Source organism: Lissotriton vulgaris, chromosome 2_1 (genome assembly GCF_964263255.1).
Source record: "Lissotriton vulgaris chromosome 2_1, aLisVul1.2, whole genome shotgun sequence".
Classification (NCBI taxonomy): domain Eukaryota; kingdom Metazoa; phylum Chordata; class Amphibia; order Caudata; family Salamandridae; genus Lissotriton; species Lissotriton vulgaris.
The window spans coordinates 1,446,445,200-1,446,467,673 of record NC_141687.1 but is presented as its reverse complement, the minus strand read 5'-3'; the positions used below and the strand labels follow the sequence as shown (position 1 = coordinate 1,446,467,673).

The following is a 22,474-nucleotide window of genomic DNA, read 5'->3' as shown; positions in this document are numbered from 1 at the left end:
ACAGCACTCATTTCGTGAAAAATGGCAGGAAAGTGCAATTGGATATCTTTTTGTCCTTAGATGCACAGATGGAAGTGACACACTGTGCACTTATAATCTCCAAAATGTTGTTAGGTCTACTGCCTCCTTTGTCATAGGTATATGTTTTATCTTGGAATGTGTTATGAACTAATTTTCTTTTGTGACCGCTTTATTAATGGCATTTTCTCTTGCAGGCTTTTGAAAGGCATGTTATACCTGATCAAGGGCAATATTGTTCAGCCCAGAACTCTGCACTGGTGACAAGGACATGGGACGCCTCCTGCCAGGTTCCAGATGGTTCTTTGCAACTGACACCCTGGTCTACCACTGTGAAAAAGGCCCTTGGGTTAATTTATTTTATCTTCGTGGGACTCCACAAGCACATCACTGTAGAATACGTCAGGTAATTATCTTGTGTTGATTCCTAAATCCAGGGTAATGTAATGATTGAAGAATGCATTAATACATTAACATACAATGCTTAGTTTGTACTTTATAGCCCTTCACATTTGAGTGAGTCTGTAGTTTCAGCTGTATTCCCCTTATCTACTCTTCTCATCTTTACCCATCATAATAACCTGAATCATTTGGAAAAAGGATGTTACTGACGGATTAACTGTAGAGTCATCTTTTTGAAGTATAGAGTATAGCCCTGTCCTGCATTTTAAATTTATGCAACCAGTTCAAGTCTGTAGAGATCTTATGTTTGATCGATGTCTGGATTTATATTTCTAAGTTAAATTCTTGGATTTCTTTCTAATCTGAGCTGGCCAGTGTTGCATCTGTAGGTCCACCTATTGCCAGTGCAAGGTCAACATTTTGTTCTTTGTAGCTGGATGTGGAAAAGACTCAACTATTTGCTCAGCTGCGATTTACTGAAACTGCATGTGTATTTTCCTCACACAATCTTAAATTGTAAAACTGTGGTGCCAGTCTGAGTACGTGTATAGTTTGATTTGGCATTCTCTTGCAACCTGGCGGTGTTCACAGCTCACCTCAGTGTCTTCTGCTTCCTACAAAATTTATTGAGATACATAGATTGCATTTTATGCAGAATTGTATAGCTTCTCAACAAAGGACCTAAATGACTCTGGAAACCACAAGAAAAATCATCTGCACAATGGAAAGTGGGTATTGGCTAAATAAGAAATGTAGTGTCCCTGCTCTTCTATTCTAAATAGGCTTCTTCATTTGACTCCGTTTTTCTAGTGTTGGTGTTTTACCATTTGAGGCCATGTAATGAGAATATCTAGTACTCCTACTGGGCTATACTGACCCCTGATAGCAAAAGACCATTTGTAGGGAAACCACAATTACAACACAGTCTGAACCACGCATGCAACAACAACAAACGTTTTTCAGCGCATGCATATTTACAATGCATGCCTTTACCACGCAGTTTTTTTACCACAACCTGTCTTTACAATGCATGACATTACCACCCAAAATGTAAGAACAAAGTTATGTATTCTATGTATATATGTATGTGTGTGTGTGTATGTATATATATATATATCTATTAACTGAATTTTATAGTAAGGCTCAGATTTCACTCGTACAAAACGGGTGAAATTCAGCAGTTAGTCAGCTGAGGTACTATAATTTGCACCCCCGCAATGCATTGCTTATGACCTCACATATTACATCACTCATGACCTGATCCGTGACATCACTCCTGACATCTCAAATTTCATCATCCAGTGTCTGTGAGTGTTGGTGAAACGTTTATCAGTGTTAAATATATATACCAAGGTGTATTGGTGAACCAGTGGATGTATGGATTCCTGTATGGATGATTCAGGGGCTACTTGACAATGTATAACTGAGTGATTAGGTGTCTCAGAGAATGTATGGGTGAGTAACTGGTTATGGGAATGTCTGTATCAATCAGTCAGTTGGGTGTCTGAGTGGGTCGATGAGGGGGTGTGTGACTTTCTCTATGGATGAGGGAGTCAGTGGCTGTATGGGTTAGTGATTGCATGTGTGAGGGGCTGTATTGGAGAGTGAGTAGATTTATCAGTGGTATATGGGTGAGTAACTGGGTATGTGAAAGGCAGTATAGGTGAGTGAAGCGGTTTATGCCTGACTGTGTGGGTGTGAGTGAGTGAATGTGAGTAGCTGTATAGGTGAGTGTATACTTGTGTTACTGTATAGAGAGTGAGTACCTTTTAAGTAGCTGTATGAGTGAGTGAGTGTGTAACTATTTGTGAGTAAATGGCTGTCTGATTGGCTGCTTGGAAGTGTGAGTATCTTTATGGATGACTGACTCAATGTGTGAGTGGCTGTATGGGTGTATGAGTGGGTATGTTGGTGGCTGTATTAGTGACAGTGGGTGCATGAGTGTCTGTAAGAATGAGTGAGTGGATGTGTGGGTCTATGAATCACTGTGTAAGTACTGATATGGGTTTGTGAATGTTAGTGTGGAAGTGGTAGTGGGTGTATGAAATGTTATATGGAGGTGTGAGTGGGTGAGTCTGTGATTCTGTGGATTATGTCATCGGGGATGTCACTGACCATGTCATGAATGATGTAATATGTGAGGTCATAAGCAGTTCATTGCAGGGGCACGTGTTCTAGTTCGTTCAGTGAGATCCAGCCTAACTATAACATCCCTGTAACCTTTGTTTTTTTCAGTGAATTTATAATGTTTTTTTTAATGCTAAATCCGAACTATGTCTCTGTAACCTTTGGTTTTTGCAGTGAATTTCTAAGGATTTGTTTTAAGTAGTAGCGTTTCCAGAGTGGTGGAAAAGGGGGTGGGATTCCCACCAGCTCTCAGGAATCCCGCTTTGTAAGACTTACAGGATGTACTAGGAGGGCTTTTTGGCCCCCAGGTTCCTCAGGAGTAAAGTAGACTTCATCCCCCAACCAGTAGTGCACCAGAAGACATGTTTGCAGAGTGGTGGAGAAAGAGGGCATGGCCTCCGAAGACATCTCAGCAGTTCTGCTGGGTGGGACTTACTAAAGGTAACAGGAGGGGTAGTTGGCCCCCCACCTTGATCCCTGCCCCGCCAAATTTTTGGCTGGTATGGCGCCAGTGGTGAACCCTTTAGTCAACCCTATCCTAAATGCCTCCCTGAGGGAGGGGCGGGTCCCTAGCTCTTGGAAAAGAGCGATGGTGATCCCCCTCCTAAAAAAACCGGGCCTTGACACTGAAGTTCTGGCGAACTACAGGCCTATTTCGCTGCTACCTGCACTAGCGAAGCTGACGGAAAAACATGCTCACGGTGCCCTTTCTAGTTTTTTGGAAGCTAACAATCTGCTCCATCCATCTCAATCGGGCTTCCGCCCTAATTTTAGTACGGAAACTGCTCTGATTGAGGTGACTGAGATCATCAGGGAAACTCTTGATGCCGGCGGCAGGGCCATGCTGGTCATGTTAGATCTTTCGGCGGCTTTCGACACCGTCCCCCACAAGACGCTTCTATCCAGGCTTTATGACATCGGCCTGAGGGGAACGGTGTTGAGGTGGTTTACCTCTTTCCTGGAAGGCCGCCGCCAGACGGTCTGGGTCTCCCAGAGCTCCGCCGAGATGCCGCCACTGGGAGTTGGGGTTCCACAGGGTTCTGTGTTGAGCCCCACATTATTTAACATCTTTATGTCCCCTCTGGCGGCCTTGGTAGAGGCGTATGGGGCCCAGATCGTCTCTTATGCCGACGACACGCAACTCCTCTTCACATGCGGGAAAGATCAAGAGTTTGTGGGAGAGAGAGTCCGGGACTGCCTCGCGCTGGTCTTCGACTGGTTCCAGCGGAACGGTCTGAGGGCCAACTCGGGAAAGTCTGAGATTCTTTTTTTTGGTTGCGTTGCCGATCCGGAATGGCAGCATTGGTGGCCGTCCGACATGAGCCCTCCTGTACAGTCCTCTGTGGTGGCCAAAAACCTGGGCGTTAAGCTCGACAATCAGCTGTCGCTCCGCACTCACATTCTCGGCCTAGCCGGCACTTGCTATGGACTATTGAAAATGCTCCGCAAATTTTTGCCTTTGTTATCTGAGGAGCATAGGAGGACTACAGTGCAGGCTCTAGTCGGGTCCAGGCTAGATTATGCCAATGCTCTGTTTCTTGGCCTTCCCGACTATCTGGTCCAGCGCCTTCAAGTGGTGCAGAATTCTGCTGCCCGGGCGATTTTTGGTCTAGGGAGACATGCCCGAGCGTCTGGGTTGCTCCAGTCGCTCCATTGGCTCCCCATCAGGAAGAGGATCCAGTTCAAATCCCTGACCCTGATGCACAAGGCTCTGCATGGTTCAGGAGCGGGATACCTGCAGAGGAGACTGACTTTCTATCGTCCGGCGCGCTCCCTCCGTTCGGAAGCTCTGTGTAGAGCTGTGGTTCCACGGGTGAGGAAGGCTCGTGCGGGAGGGCGGTCTTTCGGATGCAGAGCCCCCCAGCTTTGGAATCAGCTTCCATTCGCTTTGCGGAGTACTGTTAATTTACTCCAGTTTAGGAGGGGCCTGAAGACCTGGCTTTTTAACTCTTAGTGTGTTCATTACTGCTCATTACTGCTTTTGTTTTGTTTTTGTTGCCTGTTTTTAGCTGTGTTGTGTTATCTCATTATGAGCTGAGGGTGGAAAGCGTCGGGACACTCCCTGTGAGTCGCTGCACGCTATATAAAAAACTCTATAACATAACATAACATAACATAACATAACCTTTCCCTCCTGTTACCTCCAGTAAGTCCCACACAGCAGGATTGCTGAGAGGTTGTCGGAGGCCATACCCCTTTTCTCCACCACTCTGCAAACGGGCCTCCTGGCGCACTACCGGTTGGGGGAAGAAGTCCACTTTAGTCCTGAGGCTGTACGAGTAAAGTGGATTTCATTCCCCAACCAGCAGCGTGAAAGAATGCATGCTTGCAGAGTGGTGGAGAAAGGGGGTGTGGCCTTTTAGTCCTCTCAGCAATCGCGCTGTGTGGATGTAGGTAACAGAAGGGGTTCTTGGACACCAAGGACCCTCAGCACCCTTCCTTGGGTCATTTTCGGCCCGGGTACCCCATCCTCCGGGCCGGGCCTTTTTTGTTGTTTTTACATATTGTTTTTTTTGTACACTAAAAAGAGGTGGGGGACGCACTGCCCCTTTCCTAGGCCGATATCTGCGCCGGGGGTACCCCATCCCCTGGAGCCTGGCCATATCCTTACATTTTTTTATTATTTGTAAAAGAGGGGAGTGGACCCCCCCGATTTTGGACCCTGGGGTCCCATACCCCAGGGCCTGGCCTTTTACAGATTGGGAGGGGGGTTGTGCGGCCCCTCTCCCTGGGCCAAATTGGGGCATGGGGACCCCATCCCCTAGACCTACCCATTTAACAGGGCACACACTTCTAATAGGCCTGCGGGGAGCCTGATGGCCCCCGCGGTCCCTGCCCTGTCCCCTCCTCCTGCAGGATCCAGCATTGATTTGAGACCCAGGGAGCTGTTACCATGCAGCTCCCTGGATCTCAGAGCAATGTGTCGGTTTCCCTGCTCGCTTGACAGCGGGTAGGGAAACAGACATGCTCTGCTTTCAGCCAGCGAGACAGTTTTCTGCTCTAGCTTGCTGAAAGCAGAGCTGAGTTTGCTATAGCTTGGCAGGAGCACTGCTCCCACCAAGATACAGCAGACTGCAATATCCTGCGGGTGGGCACCCCTGGACATTGCTGGTGTCGACCCTGAGGAGGTGGTGTTCCCTAGGGCCATGTAGCGCTCCATTAAGAGGGGCCTCGTGGCCCTTCTCCTTTGTTAATTAAACTCCAGGAAGAAGGTGGTGCGTACTCTGCCATTACAAAGTTTAAGCACTGTCCACAGAAATCGCTTACATCGATTTCTGAACTTGAAACTTCAGTTTGTGTCTCCTCACCTTCATAATTATATGGACCATTGAGGACAGTACCAAAATATTGGGAGTTGTAGCATACTTTGCTGTGAAGCATTTTTTTTATAAGGGAATGAAAATGTAACCAACTACTTAATCTTCCAGTTTACATAGACTTATCCTGGCTTAAAGTTTTGAATACCTGTCCAGCAGTGCATTTGTGTTAATTTGTTATTTCAGTAGGATCACCCTTTTTTATAATTTAAAAAAAATCAATTTTAAAATGAAACGCTTCTAAACGTCCGGAATAATATAGGGCAGAGTTCTACGTGGACAGCGTCATTGAAGCCATGATTCACAGTGTTTTAATTATTTCAAACTTTTTGGGAGTTTCATTGGGGCATGGTCCTCGTTGATTGTTTTGTCACCAGAATTAGGTCGCAAAACAATAGCACATACCATTCCATTTCAGTATTTGGAAGGGACACCTTCCGAGCTTAATTTGTAAAATAAGTGCCAGGGCCCGACCAGGAGGCCCCTGCAACTTGCACCATCGACTGCCCCTGTCATCGCTGCCAAAACAACTTCCATCTTTCTCGCCTGCAAGTGTGACAGTGTAGATTATTTCAAGTCCCCAAACCTAAAGGAATGGTGTGGAGGCAGGCATTCATAATTTTTTATGTTCTTTCTTTTCATAAACAACCCTTGTTCTGCTTGTCTCTAAATTATGAGTAGCGCCACCATGTGGCAGACTGTTATAATTTCAGTGTTGACAATTAATGCCGGTGCTGAGCACCGGAAACCACCGGCTTAAATTAAGCACTGGACACCCTAAACTTGCCCCTTCCAAATACCAAATCGGTATTTATTCTCAATCCAAAATCTCGATTCAGTAAAATGTTACTGAATTGGAATTTGGGATTAATACAGATTAAAATGCCTTTTTGCCTTTGCAAACGGCCTGACTCTGCGAATCAGGCCGTTTGCTAATGCAAATAGGCTTGATACATCTGGCCATGGTCCCAAAGGCTGCTTGGCCTAGACTGCTCAACTCTGCTCTAGAGAGACCTCAAGCAAAGGGGCCATGCCTTGAAACCTCAAAACACCCTCTGAACCCAGCGGCAGAGAAATAACGGCTTTGGCAGTGATCTCTTTTATTAGGTAGACGTAGACGCCTGTATATATATATATATATATATCTGGTGAGCTGATGCCTTTATTAGAGCTGCCTGAAAAGCCTGATTTCAGGCAGAGCACATTTTTGCATACATCCTCAGGCATGACAGATGCTATCTCACCCTCTACAACACAAAGCAGGTTCACGGCCACCTAAAAAAGAGAACGCTTAACTTTGAGGTGGTCACATCTCAGGGGTGCAGAACGTTTCCCTAACCTCAAAAAGCACTTTAGTAATTTGCACTTGTGTTAGTCCTATAACTTCACCACAATCACCAGCACTCTCTCCTGGTTACAACACAGTGACTCGAACCATCAACATAAAACAGATCAGCATGATCCTTACTATGAGCCTAGCCCAACTGAGAGGGAAGATAATCTGTGGCACAATTATATCTTGGACCCCCAGGAATATCCCCTTTTCAAACCCTACCCAGTAAGGCTTCACCATAGCATGACACAAAAGCAAATCCCAATCATCCAGACAGCTATAGATCACCATAAGGTGGTGCTGCAGGTTATGGAAGAGGAAGAAGTATTTCTAGTGGAGACCGTATCTAAGATTGAGAGTTGGGTTTTGTTCCTGACATTGCTCAAGAGCATGTCCAAGTGTTCAACAGAAAATTTCAAGGCACTGTAAAAATTAAATATAAGTTCTTGCTTGAGATACCCTCAAATATCAACAGACCATGTACCGCCTGACTCTCTTGTATTTCACACCGTCCGAACGAGGCTTATGCACATGGTATGAGGAGGCTCTGCCTCTGGGCAAAGAGAGCCACAAAATCGATGCTGCAAGCAAGAAAGTGGTTGTAGGGGTACTACTGGGAGGGTATGGAGCAGCTGGTGAAGTATCTGCAACAGGCCTACCAAAAGAGGCAAGAAGTAGGTGTACACAGGAACGATAATTTCCAACTCCAATATAAGCAGCAGTCTGGATGCAGCCGACACTGATTTTATATGAGATTAAAACTAATCTCCTATTCAGAAGACCGGTTTGGCTTATTGTCTCAGGCCTCTTTTTAGACATACAACAATAGTTCATCAAGGTCTACTTCCATGGAAACACTTTTTTCGCCTCAAGTGGACACAGTGCTAGAAAATGGCAAGTGGGACACACATAGCTAAGGCTGTGGGGGCACCTAAAACCCAAACCAGCAGGCCTGGTTTTCGACACCAGCATGCGATTAAGAAGGGACAGCCTCATAATATGTTGTTCAGAGGAGGCTTCAGAGGCAACAGATGAGGGAACGGTAGTGGAGTTCAAGGAAAGGGTGCATCTACTTTCAACAGATGGAGGAAATCACGCCAGACAATTGGGTCTTCACAGTCATCCAATTAGAATACTACTTGGAATTCCATACCACCTTGCATTCGAACAATCAGTCGGGGGGGATCAAAGACAGCTGCAGGAGGAGGTACACTCCCTTTTCAACCAGGGAGCACAATAACCTGTTCCTCTGCCCCAAAAGGGCAAGGAGAATAATTGTAATCCTTCCTAATTATAACAAGCATTGGCATAGCCAATAGGTTTCGCTGTTGGAACCTTATAAGTATTTAGTTATGCAGCACAATATCCTTGGTGCAACAAAATCAACTGTTGCATGGCTAAACACTTATAAGGTCCCAAAGGCGAGACCTATTGGCTATGCCAATGCCTGTTTTAAAAGAAGCAAATCTTAAACATTTTAAAGTGGGGCTGGGAGAGCACAGGCCCAAAAGCAAACAGACCTGAAGCAGTGTGCAGCTGCTGGCCCCTTGATAAAAAATGTTTTAAAGATAATATACAAAAATATAAAGACAACGCAAGTAGGAGAGTGAGAAAAGCAAATCACCCTCACAGAGTGCAGAAGGCATATTAAAAAAAGAAAAGTAGTCCCTCCCTACCTGTCAAGGGTGGAAGGCTAGAAGTCAACCACTGCAGTCAGGGGTGTGGAATTTATTAAAATACCTACTTTTCCGTGGGGCAGGTTGCTTCATGAATATACTTGTCCTGTAACAAAATCCACTTGTCCCTCTGGTGCCATGTAGTGCCAGCAACACATTATGGCAACAATCTTATTATGTTGGAGCTCCTATATAGCCTCTCTGATTATGCAGAGCTCATACCATAGTAGTGTTTGAATACTAGCAATCCCTATATGTTGCCTCGTTTCCGCAGATATACATGCTGGGACTGAAGGTAGTGGCAAGCAATAGATCAAGGTTTGGAATGCCCTTTTGAGTCTGTGCAAACCTACTAACTTGCATGTTTTCAACAACTCTTCTCTAATATTTTCCCAGACTGAGAAATGTTGGAAATTTACTCCTGACAATGGCAGAGGAAAAATCTTCTTCCAGAGTTAGGAAAAAAGTGGTTGGAGGGAAAATGAACTTGCAAAAACACTCAGGTTTTCGCATTAGCAAATCTATACATGCATATAGCTGCTCCTCCTAAAATGCAGTTCACAAATATTTTTCAAATCTTTGGCTAGCGTTGCTGGATTTCTAGGATATCAATATTCATCTTCCAATTCTTAGCTGTGACTGGAATACACTACTGTGCCTGCCAAGAGATTTAACCCATGATGCCTGGGACGACTTCTGGTCGACACCGACCATTGGACTTCAATCTAACTTATCCTTGATTATTTTCGGACTGTAGCTTGGAGAATGCATGTAATGGTGAGGGCATTGAATCTTCCCACTTCCTAGTTTGGCCCAGTGTAGTGCCAAGTATCCCTGGAGTGACCAGCACATTGTCTGCAACCTGTGCCACTCGCCACCTTACAAGATACTCTGACACCGGTTGTGCATTCATCTGCAAGAATACCCTCCGGTACCAGAGAGAACCATCATGGACTCGCCGCAAGCTGTGGTGGCATGCTGCCCTGCTAACCCTTCTCATGCTAAATCCTCGCCAGCTGATGATACAATTGTGTACCATGCAGTCATCCAACAGGTTGCCCAACACCACAAGGACAAAATTAACACTGTGAAAGAAGAGTACAGTTTCCTCCTGAAGACTCTTATTTCGACAGTGTGGACATTTCAGTACCTCCCGTATTATATAGAATGTTGAGGTTTGGTTATGGGCAACTTTAAGAATCCTGGTAAGGCTAAGTTTGTGACACCAAGGGTCCCAAACAAATATACCCACTCCACAACAACTTTTCTATATCCGTGGCCAGGTTGTCCCAGACTTACTAGTTGTGAATACAGCATTTAAATGGACCTCAGCACAAGCAACATGGGATGCCCCGTCCCCTGATGAGTCAAAGTGCATAAATACTGCAGGCAAGCATGTGGCGCTGAGAGCCTCCACCCACTGCGTATCATCAACTTTTTGGGCCTTCTTTCCCACTATTCTTGCCATCATTGAGAGGAGATGAAGGAGCTCATCAAGTATCTTAGACTCCCACAGGAAGCACAGCCAAGAGCTAAAGGCTGAGGGCAAAATCAATAGCAGTATCAGTATCAAATGTGCCCTATACGCAGCTGATATGGCTGCAGGGAGATTAACACCAGCCTCCTCCTTCATAGGGATTCCTGGTTTAAGATGTGAGGATTCTGGGCAGAGGTACAGCAGCACTGCCTTAATATTCCTTTTGACGGCGAGCATTAGGTCGGCCGCAGGTGGACTAGATGCTCAAGAAAATCAAAAAGGACACTAACGGAGCATAATCAAGCAAGTACTGCCTGTTGCAGAAAGCAAAAAGACTAAATGATAAATGGAATGCTGAACAGTTTCAAACTATCAAACCCAGTACACAGATTTGGTCTTAAATCCATTGTTTTTTGCTCACCACGCCATTGCAATTTGGACCCAGCCATAAGCAAATCAGTCTTGACCCTGCTTCCCATGGGAACAGTCCAGCTCGAACGGCCTGGCCAGGCACCGATCAGAAACCAGCATCCTAGGACCGGTTTCCGGATATCACCCCATATCTGCTAGGATAGCTAGACTCCGGTGGCATGGGGAGGGCAACAAAAACAAAAAGAACAAATGATGTATGGAATGTTGAACAATGTCAAACACACTACCCCAGTACAGAGATCTGGGCCTAAATCCACTTTTTTTTTTTTGCTTGCCACCCTATTCCAGAAAGCAGAGCAGAGGCATTGCTAAAGCTGCAGTCTTGTGCCAGAGACTTCCCTACCAGCAGCAGCAGAAGCCGTATTAAGACCCACAGCAGACCAACACCTTCCAGCGGGGTGTATACAGGAGTAATGGTCATGGCAGAGGCAGTGGAGGCACCTGAGCCGCTAAGCAGTGACTCCCCATATGCTGCACCCCATCCCCTTGGTTATGTTACTTGTCTGGGGAAGACTGAGGTGGGACATTTCTAAGTGGTAGGACTTGAACTCAAATCCGTGGGTACTCTCCATCACATGCCAAGGATATTGCTTGAATTCTTTGCCATGCCAACTAGCATCTCGCCACATGACAAAGCCTTTAGCTCAGACCACTTACAGCTTTTTGAAGTAGTAGTTCCAGCGCTCCTCACTAAGGGTGCTATCGAATTGGTGCTCCAACACCAACTACATCGTACCTAAGAAAGACTACTCACTCTTGCGCTGATGGTACACCTTGGACCACTGAACAAGTTAATTGTTACAAGGTAACTCTAGAAGATGTCATCCCTGTGCTCCACCAAGACATCTCCATGTCGGTGCTGGATCAGAAAGATGCATACTTCCTCATCCCCATTCATCCAGCACACCACCAGTACCTTCACTTCGTGGTAAGCGGACAACTCTACTAGTTCAAGGTGTTAACATTCAGGGTCACTATGGCCGCTAAGGTGTTCATGCAGTGCTTAGAAGTGGTGGCAGCTATCATATGCAGAAATGTTATTCATGTCTTTCCATACATGGATTATAAAGAGCAGCAGAAGGCAATAATGTCTAGCACACACTCAGAGTATTATCCCTACTCCACAAGTTAGGGTTCACCATCAACATCAATATCAAGAAATCACGCCATCAGCCTCAGCAGATACAGCCCTTATTTGGCTTAGTACTAAACAGTCACAAGGAAAGCTTAGCAACTTCCTTTTTGTTCGACACAACATCCTCTCCCTGTAAGAACTGTCCTGAAACTGTTTGAGATGATAGCCTTGTGCATTCCAGTAGTGCCATGTCAGGTTGCCCATGCAACATCTACAGGAGTGCCTCGCGTTGCAGTGGGCTCAAACGTAAGGACACTGGGAAGATCTAGTTTGGTAACGACCATGGTTTAGCGCTAAGCTGTGGTGATATAGAAACTGCATACAGCTTAGCAGTTACTTTTTAGACCTCCTCCCACAGCCGACGATTACCACTGGCGTTTACCTCGTGGGGTGAGGTGTTTACCTGAATGACATGACTGTACAGGGCACCTGGATGACATGACTGTACAGGGCACCTGGATGCCTCTGTACCAGAGGCTGCACATCACTTACTTGAAACTATTAGCCATTTGTCTAACCATCAGAGCCTTCTTTAAGCTAATTTCAGGTAAGACAATCCTTTTAAAGATTGACAACATGACATCCATGTATTAGATCCAGTAGTGGGGGAACCCATTGCCCCAGCTCTCTGCACTGGCCCAGGTTTTCTGGCTGTCTCATCGCATCCCAAATGTGGTTGGCAACAAAAGAGCTATTGATGAAAACGTCTTGCTGAAAATATTGTTGTTAACGGTTTTTCTTGAGTGCTTCTTCCTACGTTTTACCTCAGAGCGATGTGACACCTTTATTTACACATTCTTGGAAACCCAGCCTCATGCGTCAAATTTTTTTGCAATAATCAATCTGAATGTAGATTTAGTGATTGAGGTTCTTGTGTAGGAGGTAAAATAGAGCGTTATTTCAGATGATCCAAATACAGTAAGATAGATGCTACAATGCTGTTCTTTGATTTTTTTTTATGTGTACAAATATTTGATTTTGCAGTTAAAGATCCAGCTATAGCAAGCATAAAAAAATGAATTCTCAATCTTCTCATCTTTTGCAAAGGTTGTGTATTTGCTGTAGAATTTCCAAGTGACCTCTAATGAGGATGTCTGATACTGCCACTGTAAATGAACACACAGAAGCAATGAAGGGATCCGTGGCAGACGCGAAGGACTCCACTCCATCTGACATACTGATCAAATCTGAAAGCCAAGAGCAAATACAAGCTGAGAAGGATGATAATTGCACTGACAAAAATGATTCACAGGTAAGACACTTTTTTGTTTACTTCCTTTTTAGGTTACAGTCTACCAAACAGCACAGCTGTCTGCATTTACTAAAGACATCTTGGGGACTTTCAGAAAGTTGACCTAGGAATGCATCCTGCCTGTTACTTGCTATTGGCTTTGTAACTCACATGTTGTTGCTTTGCATTTGCTGGTTTTATTTCCTTTAAACTGTCCACGTGCAGTTCATCCCTCCCGTTGCCTAAACTGTATTTACGGTATTCTTCTACAAAATCATTTTCTGTAAACAGTCCTTTACATTTTTTATCTTGTCATTCTCAAGTATGTTGGAAACAAATACTTTATTATGATCAAAACTAAACATTACACAGAAGTAATGCAATTTCCACACATTTTTGTTTGTGCTCATATAGTTGCATTAGTAAAAGTGTATGTCTGTGCAAATGTAATGGGTATTTATTTCCATTGAAAATATGTTGCTGTAATGACAGTGTTACCACACCATGCATACTCCACTGTACGGCACTCCACTCTGCACCACTCCACTCTAATCTGTACCACTGCACTCTGAAACTGCACTCTACTCTGCACCACTTCGCACTACGCCTCTCTTCTGTACCACTCCACTCTTCGCCACTGCACTCTAATCTGTACCACTGCACTCTGAAACTGCACTCTACTCTGCACCACTTCGCACTACGCCTCTCTTCTGTACCACTCCACTCTGCACCACTCCACTCTAATCTGTACCACTGCACTCTGAAACTGCACTCTACTCTGCACCACTTCGCACTACGCCTCTCTTCTGTACCACTCCACTCTTCGCCACTGCACTCTACACCACTCCAGTCTACACCACTCCATTCTAGGCCACACCAATCTACTGTCCACAACTCCACTCTATGCCACTATACTCTACACCACTCTGCAACACTGCACTCTATGCCATTACACTCTATGCCACTTCACGCAACTGCACTCTACCCTGCACCACTTCACTGTATGCCACTTCACTCATTCTAGTCTACGACACTGCACTCTGTGCCACTTAACTCTGCACCACTACATTACTGTACTTTCCGCCACCACTACCCGCTCCATCATTCAGCTCTGCGCCACTGCATTCTACTATGCACCTCTCTAATCTACGACAATGCATTCTACGAGGCTGCACTCCGTGCTACTGCAGTCTACGGCACTATACTCCAACACAATACCCTCCAACAGTACACGCCAAAACACTCTACACCAGTCCACTCTACACCACTCCACTGTGCACCACACTACGTGACTGCACACTATGCCACTCCAATACACAACACTCTCTGCCACTCCACTCTACAATACTCTATCCACTCTTCACCATTCCACTTTAGGATACTCAACAACATTCTCCTCTGCGCCACTAACTTTCAGCCATGCTGAACAGCAGCCATACTGGTGTACAACATGGCTAAAAGATATTGGCAAAGCCAATAGCTCTTGCATAGGCAAGGCCTATTGGGTTTACGAATGCTTGGTTCTGTATGGTGTTTTAATCGTACATTAACGCTTAGTTTCTGGAGGAAATTTTAAGCAGATTTCTATTTTGTTGCGGCTTGACAGTGCAGTTGTATGAAATAGCCATTGTTGGCAATCTTTAAAATATGCTTATTTCTCTCACCTTATGCTATCAGCTGTTTCGTTTTCATTCTTCCCCTTATGGTGTTAATCCCATTGCAATGCATGTGGGACTATTGTACATCTCAGAATTGGATAGTATGCAGAAAATGATTTTTGTGTCACTGCAGCAAGTTTAATGTTTTTGTCAGAAATGAAATAATTGTTCTTTACCTAAGGCTTGGTACAGTGTACATGCCTAAAAAAATCTAATCACTTGTGAATGTTTGCACTCTTTTTTTGGGGCATTGTTATCATATGTGATTTTGTTTTGCCTACTGTTTTTTCCTTACCAATAAAGATGATGGTGCCTGTTGTCGGTTAAGAGGTGATTAATGCCACACCATACAGGAGCGTAAACCGTATGTGGGACAGGTGTGACTGGCGTTTGCATTGTTGGTTCGTACCACCACTGTTACCAATTTTCCCCAAATTTAGTGTCACAGTTATGACTAGGAAGGGCTGTTTGAGTCAGATTTTTTTTTTGCAAAGATAATACTGGATTTTGCTGCCCATACAAGGTAAAATCCTTCCGTCCATCTACTCTTACTTGCATCTTTCATTTTGGCTCATAAGGCTTTGGATGCTGTTAAGTTTCATGCTAATATTATTACCATGTTTTTACCCTTTGAATACTATCATTTCAGTCCCCCTGTGATGTATTGTTTTTTTGTGCGCGCCTAAAATACAAAAAAAGCCTATCGTGTCATTGTGTAGGCATGCACCCCAAACCTGCACTCACGTACACAATGGCGCAAACAGTTTGTTCGAGGCATGTGGGCTGCTGAATTCATATCTGTGCATAGATCGCCGTCTAGTGTTGGGTCCGGATGATTGCACATTGTTGTCCCGGAAGAGTCTTCGAAGTATCACGAGATAGGTGGCTCCTCCCCTGGACTACAGTGCGCATGGGCATCGCCTCCATCCCCAGATTGTTTTTTTCCGCCATTGGGTTCGGATGTGTTTCGGTTCCCTCTGTCGGAATCAATAGTTGTTTAACTTTTCTAACTTGAGACCAAAAGGTCTTTAGGACGGGCGTCGGTATTGTCCATCGTTCGGGTTGTTATTTCATCAGCTCCAAACTCATGCTGCCCCTCCGCGTGCTGTCGGCGCGGACGGGCCTACACGACGCTCCAGACTACTACCATGGAACGAACTCCGTTTAAGAGGTGCCCGGTGTGCACCTCCAAGTATTCACACCTCGACGTGCACCCAGTGTGCAACCAATGTCTGTCGCCGGACCATGACGAGGCCAGATGTATGGCCTGCTCAAAGTTCCGGTGCAAGAAAACTCTCAAGCTTCGTCGGGCCGCTCAACTCCAGGCCCACTTATCAGCGCCCCCGCCGGACGACATCTTCGAGGAAGATGTTGGTGACGACACCTTCCTACAAGTTTCGGACTCCAGCCCAGCGTCGGACGATGAAAACTACGACGCGGGGGACGAGGAGTTTGATGAAGGCGTCGGAGAGGTAGGGGACGACGACGGGGCCATTGCCACCGTGGGGGATAGCTCGGAAGAGGAGCACCCCCAGACTGACTCCGGGGTCAATCCCCTTGATACGGCCCAGGTCGAGGGATCGCCTTCGGGCCTTACCCAAGACCTTACTACTCGTCCCACGGCTCCGCCTACGGGCCCAGCCACGGACATTGGTGACGCGCCACTCCCGGTTAAGAAACTGAAAGTGAAATCACAGGGCACCACGCCAACGGTATCAAAACCGAAAGTGAAAGTCTCACTGCCGGGACTTCAAGCTCCAAAGAAGCCCAAAATGGCCGCCAACACCAAAAGCCAAGCCAAGATGGCCGACCAGAAGCTCCTGGCGTCGAAGCCGAAGGCAAGGACGACCGACGCGGCCGCGTCGGCGCCGAAGATGGTCGAGGTCGACGACCCAAAAAGACCCTCGAAGAAGCGTCAAGACGACCCCAAGGCTCTGGCTGCGCCAATTCCGGCCGTCAAGGGAAAGGGTGGTGACGTGTCGGCTCCGAAGACCGTGTCTCCACTCGTCGACCCGACTCCGGCCTCGGAGGATTCGCTCGAGCCGGTCCAGCCCTCACCGTCCTTAACAAAGAAGGTCACGGAGTCCCTTCAACGCATTCGGAAGGATGCAGCGGCCCCGGAACCGAAGAGTGTGGTGCCGAAGCCTGCACAGCAGACGGCCAAGGCGCAGACGCCGATCCGCTTCCTGCTGCCGCCGAAGAAGACGCCGAAGGCATTCGCTCCAAAGCATGGGGACGAGGTACCTTTGAAGCCGGTGTCGACGCCCAAAGCGTCTTTGGTAGTGTCGAAGCTTCGGCTACAGCCACTCGCAGAAGAGGAGCGTCGAGAGGTTGTCATCGACGCCGACACAGGCAAACTATCTCTCCTTAAGAGAAAAATCACCACGGAGCCGGTGTTGGAACATTTTCGTATTCCACTCAAAAGGAAGTTGGACTCTGCGGGTACTTCTGCCCCTAGGGAGCCGGCATCTCCACAAAATCTAGAACTCTCACCAACTCATTCTAACACTGGGGAAGGTGACGGAGATGAGGGAGACAAGTACAATTATCCTGCGTACTCGGATCCGGAGGAGGTCAACGAACCTTGGTCTGCTGGAGGCGACCCGGTGGACCCTCAGTCGGCTCACGAACCGCAGCTTTTTGCAGCGAAAACTTCTCCAACAGAGGACTCAGCAGCCTTCAATGCTCTGATTGAGAGGACTGCAGCAAACCACGATGTCGAACTCCATGCGGACCCTGTGGATGAGGATTTTCTGTTTGACACTTTCTCAATGGCTGAAAAGTCGGTCAAAACATTGCCTATGCTCAAGGGAGTGCTGAAGCACGCGCCGGAGGTCTTCAAGGAGCCCACTCGGGCGCGAGTCATTAATCCGCGTATTGACAAAAAATACAAGGCAGCGCCCTCTGATCCAACATACATCAAGGGACACTTGCCACTGGATTCGTTGGTGGTATCCAACGCACGCAAACGGGCGAACTCGCAGACCACGGGTGATGCTCCTCCCCCAGACAAAGAATCCAAAATCTTTGAGGCCTCAGGCAAACGTATTGCTGCGCAGGCAGCTAATATTTGGCGCATTTCAAACACGCAGGCCCTACTTGCACGCTACGATAGGGCGCACTATGACACCCTTGAAACACTTCTGCAACACTTGCCTGATCAGTACAAGGAGGCAGCTGAAATGTTAATTCAGGAGGGGAAGCTCATCACCAATGCTTCCATTAAATGCGCATTGGATGTGGCTGATACCGCCTCCAGGGCTGTGAACACTAGCGTGTTACTGCGTAGGCATGCCTGGCTTAGGATATCAGGCTTCAAACCAGACATACAGACAACCATCTTAAATCAAACAGTTAATCCAGACCACCTGTTTGGCCCTGAAGTGGACGCAACCCTTGAGAAAATGAAGAAAGATACGGACACTGCTAAGTCTATGGGGGCCCTCCAGTCACAGCAGTTTCGGGGTGGTTCTTTTCGCCGCTCCAGTAACAGAGGCACCTCAAGGGGAAAGGCATCGCAATCCACCCAGTATTACAAGACCAACACCCAGACCTCATACACCAACAAGGGTAGAGGCGGTTACAGGGGCAACAACGTCAAAGGCAGGGGACGTGGAAACAACAGCTCCAGGTCCTCCACCACCAACAAACAGTGACGCCTTGTCACTGCCCCCCGACCACACAACACCAGTCGGGGGGAGACTCCAGCAGTTCCTGCCCGTGTGGAAATCCATCACCACGGACAGGTGGGTCAAATCTCTTATTCAGTACGGTTACTGTCTGGAACTCACGTCCACACCACCAAACATACCTCCAAGAAGCCGTCCTATGTCCGGCGAGCACTTGCTCTTGTTGCAGCAGGAGGTCAAAGTCATGCTGCAAAAAGGAGCAATAGAGCTCGTGCCACTGCAAGAAAGGGGTACAGGAGTTTACTCTCTGTACTTCCTCATCCCCAAAAAGGACGGATCCCTCAGGCCCATCCTGGACCTCAGGCCCCTCAACCGGTACATTCTGTCAGAGCATTTTCATATGCTCACGTTGCAGCAGGTTCTCCCTCTGCCTCAGCAGGGGGACTTCCTGGCAACGCTAGATCTCAAGGATGCATACTTTCACATTCCCCTGCATCCTTCCCACAGGAAGTACCTCAGGTTCACAATCCAAGACCAGCACTACCAGTTCAGGGTTCTGACCTTCGGAGTCACCACAGCGCCAAGAGTTTTTACAAAGTGCCTGGCGACTGTGGCGGCGCACCTACGACGCCAGAACGTCCACGTCTATCCGTATCTGGACGACTGGCTCATTCAGGCACGTTCGGAACAGCAGTGCGCAAACCACGTGTCCCGCACCATTCATCTCCTGCACGATCTGGGATTCTCACTGAATTACCCAAAATCACATCTCCAACCCGCCCATGTACGGCAGTATCTGGGCGCGACAATAGACACTTTGGTAGCCACTGCGCAGCCAAACTCAGTGAGAATCGCCAGTATCCAGACGCTGATCCAACGATTCAGACCACAGCACTCGCTTCCAGCGAGGGTGTTCATGCAGTTGATAGGCATGATGGCCTCCTGCATCTCCATCGTCCCGCACGCGAGGTTACATATGCGTCCGCTCCAGGAGTGCCTAGCACGTCAGTGGACTCAGGCTCATGGGCAACTAACAGACCTAGTGTTGGTGAGCGGTCAGGCATACAACTCTCTGCATTGGTGGAATCCACAAAACCTTTGCAAGGGCCAAACGTTTCAAGAGCCAGTGCCACAGATCATCCTGACAACGGACGCCTCTCTCCAGGGTTGGGGAGCACATGTACTCCACTACACAGTGCAGGGACTATGGACGTTACAGCAAAGGAAGATGCACATCAATGTATTGGAACTGATGGCAATCTTCATGGCCTTGAAGGCATTCAAAGTACATCTGTGCAACAAGGTTGTGTTGATCCGGACGGACATGACAACCATGTACTACATTCAGAAGCAGGGAGGCACACACTCTCCGCAGCTGTCTCATCTGGCTCAGAGCATGTGGAAGTGGGCCATTCAGAGGAACATCTTCCTCATGGCGGAGCACCTCCCAGGCAAGGACAATCAGATGGCGGACCTGCTCAGCAGGCACAGCCACCAAATGCACGAGTGGGAGATGCATCCATCAGTACTCCAACCGTACTTCCAAAAGTGGGGTCATCCAGAGATAGACCTGTTCGCCACAAGGGAGAACGCAAAATGCCAAAGCTTCGCCGCCAGGTTCCCACACCCGCAATCGCAGGGCAATGCGATGTGGATGAACTGGTCAGGCAGATTTGCGTACGCTTTTCCCCCAGCACCTCTGATTCCGCTGGTGGCACGCAAGCTCAGGCAACACTCGATGACTCTCATTCTGGTTGCTCCAACGCGGGCTCGCCAACCATGGTACACCACGTTTCTGGAACTTTCCGTGGTACTGCATCAAAGGCTTCACCTCACTCCCAGCCTTCTGACGCAGAGCCATGGCGACATTCAGCACCCAGATCCGCAACAGCTCAACCTGGCGATCTGGCTCCTGAAGTCCTAGAGTTTGGCTACCTCAATCTTCCCCCCGATTGCATGGACATCATTCGGGAGGCAAGGAAGCCCACTACTAGAGCATGTTATGCGGCTAAATGGAAGCGGTTCGTCATTTATTGTGCAAACCACAACATTGACCCGCTGGATGCTTCCATTCAGAACATCATTTGTTACCTCTTCCATCTGTACCAATGCAATTTAGCGTATTCTTCCATCCGCATTCACCTGTCTGCAATGGCCGCATACCTCCAGAATAGGCGGCACCTATCACTTTTCAAGGTACCTTCTATTAAGGCCTTTCTGGAAGGGCTCAAAAGGGTCATTCCACCACGGACGCCACCAGCTCCAGAATGGAACCTCAATGTGGTTCTTACAAGGCTGATGGGTCCCCCTTTTGAGCCACTGCACTCTTGTGAGCTGCAGTTTCTAACTTGGAAGGTGGCTTTCTTGGTAGCAGTTACATCGCTACGGAGGGTTAGTGAGTTGCAAGCACTCACCATCCAAGAGCCTTTTTTCCAAGTCCATGCCAACAGGGTGGTGCTCCGCACTAACCCTAAATTTTTGCCTAAGGTGGTATCTCAATTCCACTTAAACCAGACAATCGAGTTGCCAGTGTTCTTTCAAAACCCCGAGTCACTGGCGGAGCGGATGATCCACACTCTTGACGTTAAAAGAGCCTTAATGTACTACGTTGACAGGACAAAAGATTTTCGAAAGACCAAGCAACTTTTCGTTGCTTTTGCCTCACACCACAAGGGTAACGCTATTTCCAAAGCTGGTATTGCTAGGTGGATTGTGAAATGCATTCAAATCTGTTACGCTAAAGCTAAACGTACTCTCACAATTCCACCGAGAGCCCACTCCACCAGAAAGTTGGGGGCCTCTATGGCCTTCCTTGGGAACATTCCTTTGGAAGATATTTGTAGGGCAGCCACATGGTCTACCACACATACTTTTACTAAACATTACTGCGTAGACGTACACTCCAAACAGCAGGCAGCTGTTGGACAGGCTGTTCTCAAGACACTTTTTCAAACTGCTGCAGCTGGCACGGGCGGCCGCCAATGAGGGGAGCACTGCTATGTATTCTATGCACAGATATGAATTCAGCAGCCCACATGCCTCGAACTGCAAATGCTACTTACCAGTATGCATCTGTTCTTGGCATGTAGGGCTGCTGACATTCATATCGCCCGCCCTCCTCCCCGGCGCCTGTGGCAGCTGCAGTATTCCTTTACATATATTTATATGCTCTTAGCATGGGCATCACTCACATACTTCACTCCATCTCTGCCAATGGCTAAAAACAATCTGGGGATGGAGGCGATGCCCATGCGCACTGTAGTCCAGGGGAGGAGCCACCTATCTCGTGATACTTCGAAGACTCTTCCAGGACAACAATGTGCAATCATCCGGACCCAACACTAGGCGGCGATCTATGCACAGATATGAATGTCAGCAGCCCTACATGCCAAGAACAGATGCATACTGGTAAGTAGCATTTACATTTTTCTCCTCCCTTTTGTTTTGCTTATCCTTATCAAATTGGCAATTAAAAAGAAAAAACAGTGAAAGCTTTATTTTACAAAAGCGTGTGAGAAAGCTACATGGGATGCTGTAGCAACACGTGGAACAGAACCAACAACACTAGGGGTCTGGAAGCAACACTGAGGACGTGGGGGGAGTCTACACTTAATTATTTTCGGAATTTTACTTTTGTTTTTCCAAAATCCCGTTCCTCTGCTTTGCTTGCTTCTTGAGGTCGTTTGTTTATCTGTAACAAATCATTTATTCTATAGAATGGATTTGCCTGCACGCCTCTTCAGTCACCCTAATTCACTTCCCATATTTCTCTATAGACATTTAGTTTGTCTGAACATTCCATCTGTGCCTATTTCTCTGTTACTCATTGTCATCAAGTTTGATAAGACTTTCCAACAATAAATGCCTAAATTCTAAGTGATGGCCTTAAAGACTATAAAGATAGGGAGATTAAGGTACAGTTTGTAAAATGTTCTTTGAAGTGAATATTTTGAAGAGGTGGGGAGCAGAATGGGTCAGTTATGTGGGTGCACTTTCAATCACATGCAATATTCTTTCGACTCGTGGTAGACGTTTACTT

At 47.0% G+C, this 22,474-nt stretch overlaps 1 protein-coding gene across 9 annotated transcripts in view; it reads left to right on the top strand.

Moving 5' to 3' along the window:
• Window positions 1-288: 288 nt before the first annotated feature.
• Window positions 289-22,474, top strand: part of R3HDM1 (R3H domain containing 1) — a 459,574-nt gene continuing 437,388 nt past the window's right edge. For 8 of the 9 annotated variants that reach the window (XM_086957295.1, XM_086957292.1, XM_086957298.1 and 5 more), the window contains exons 1-2: window positions 289-424; window positions 12,965-13,169. In XM_086957295.1, coding sequence (XP_086813421.1) covers window positions 13,002-13,169 — 168 coding nt within the window. In that variant the 5' untranslated portion in view covers window positions 289-424; window positions 12,965-13,001. Of the gene's footprint in view, window positions 425-12,964; window positions 13,170-22,474 lie in introns of those variants that run through there. The other variant, XM_086957299.1, reaches the window with a different exon arrangement.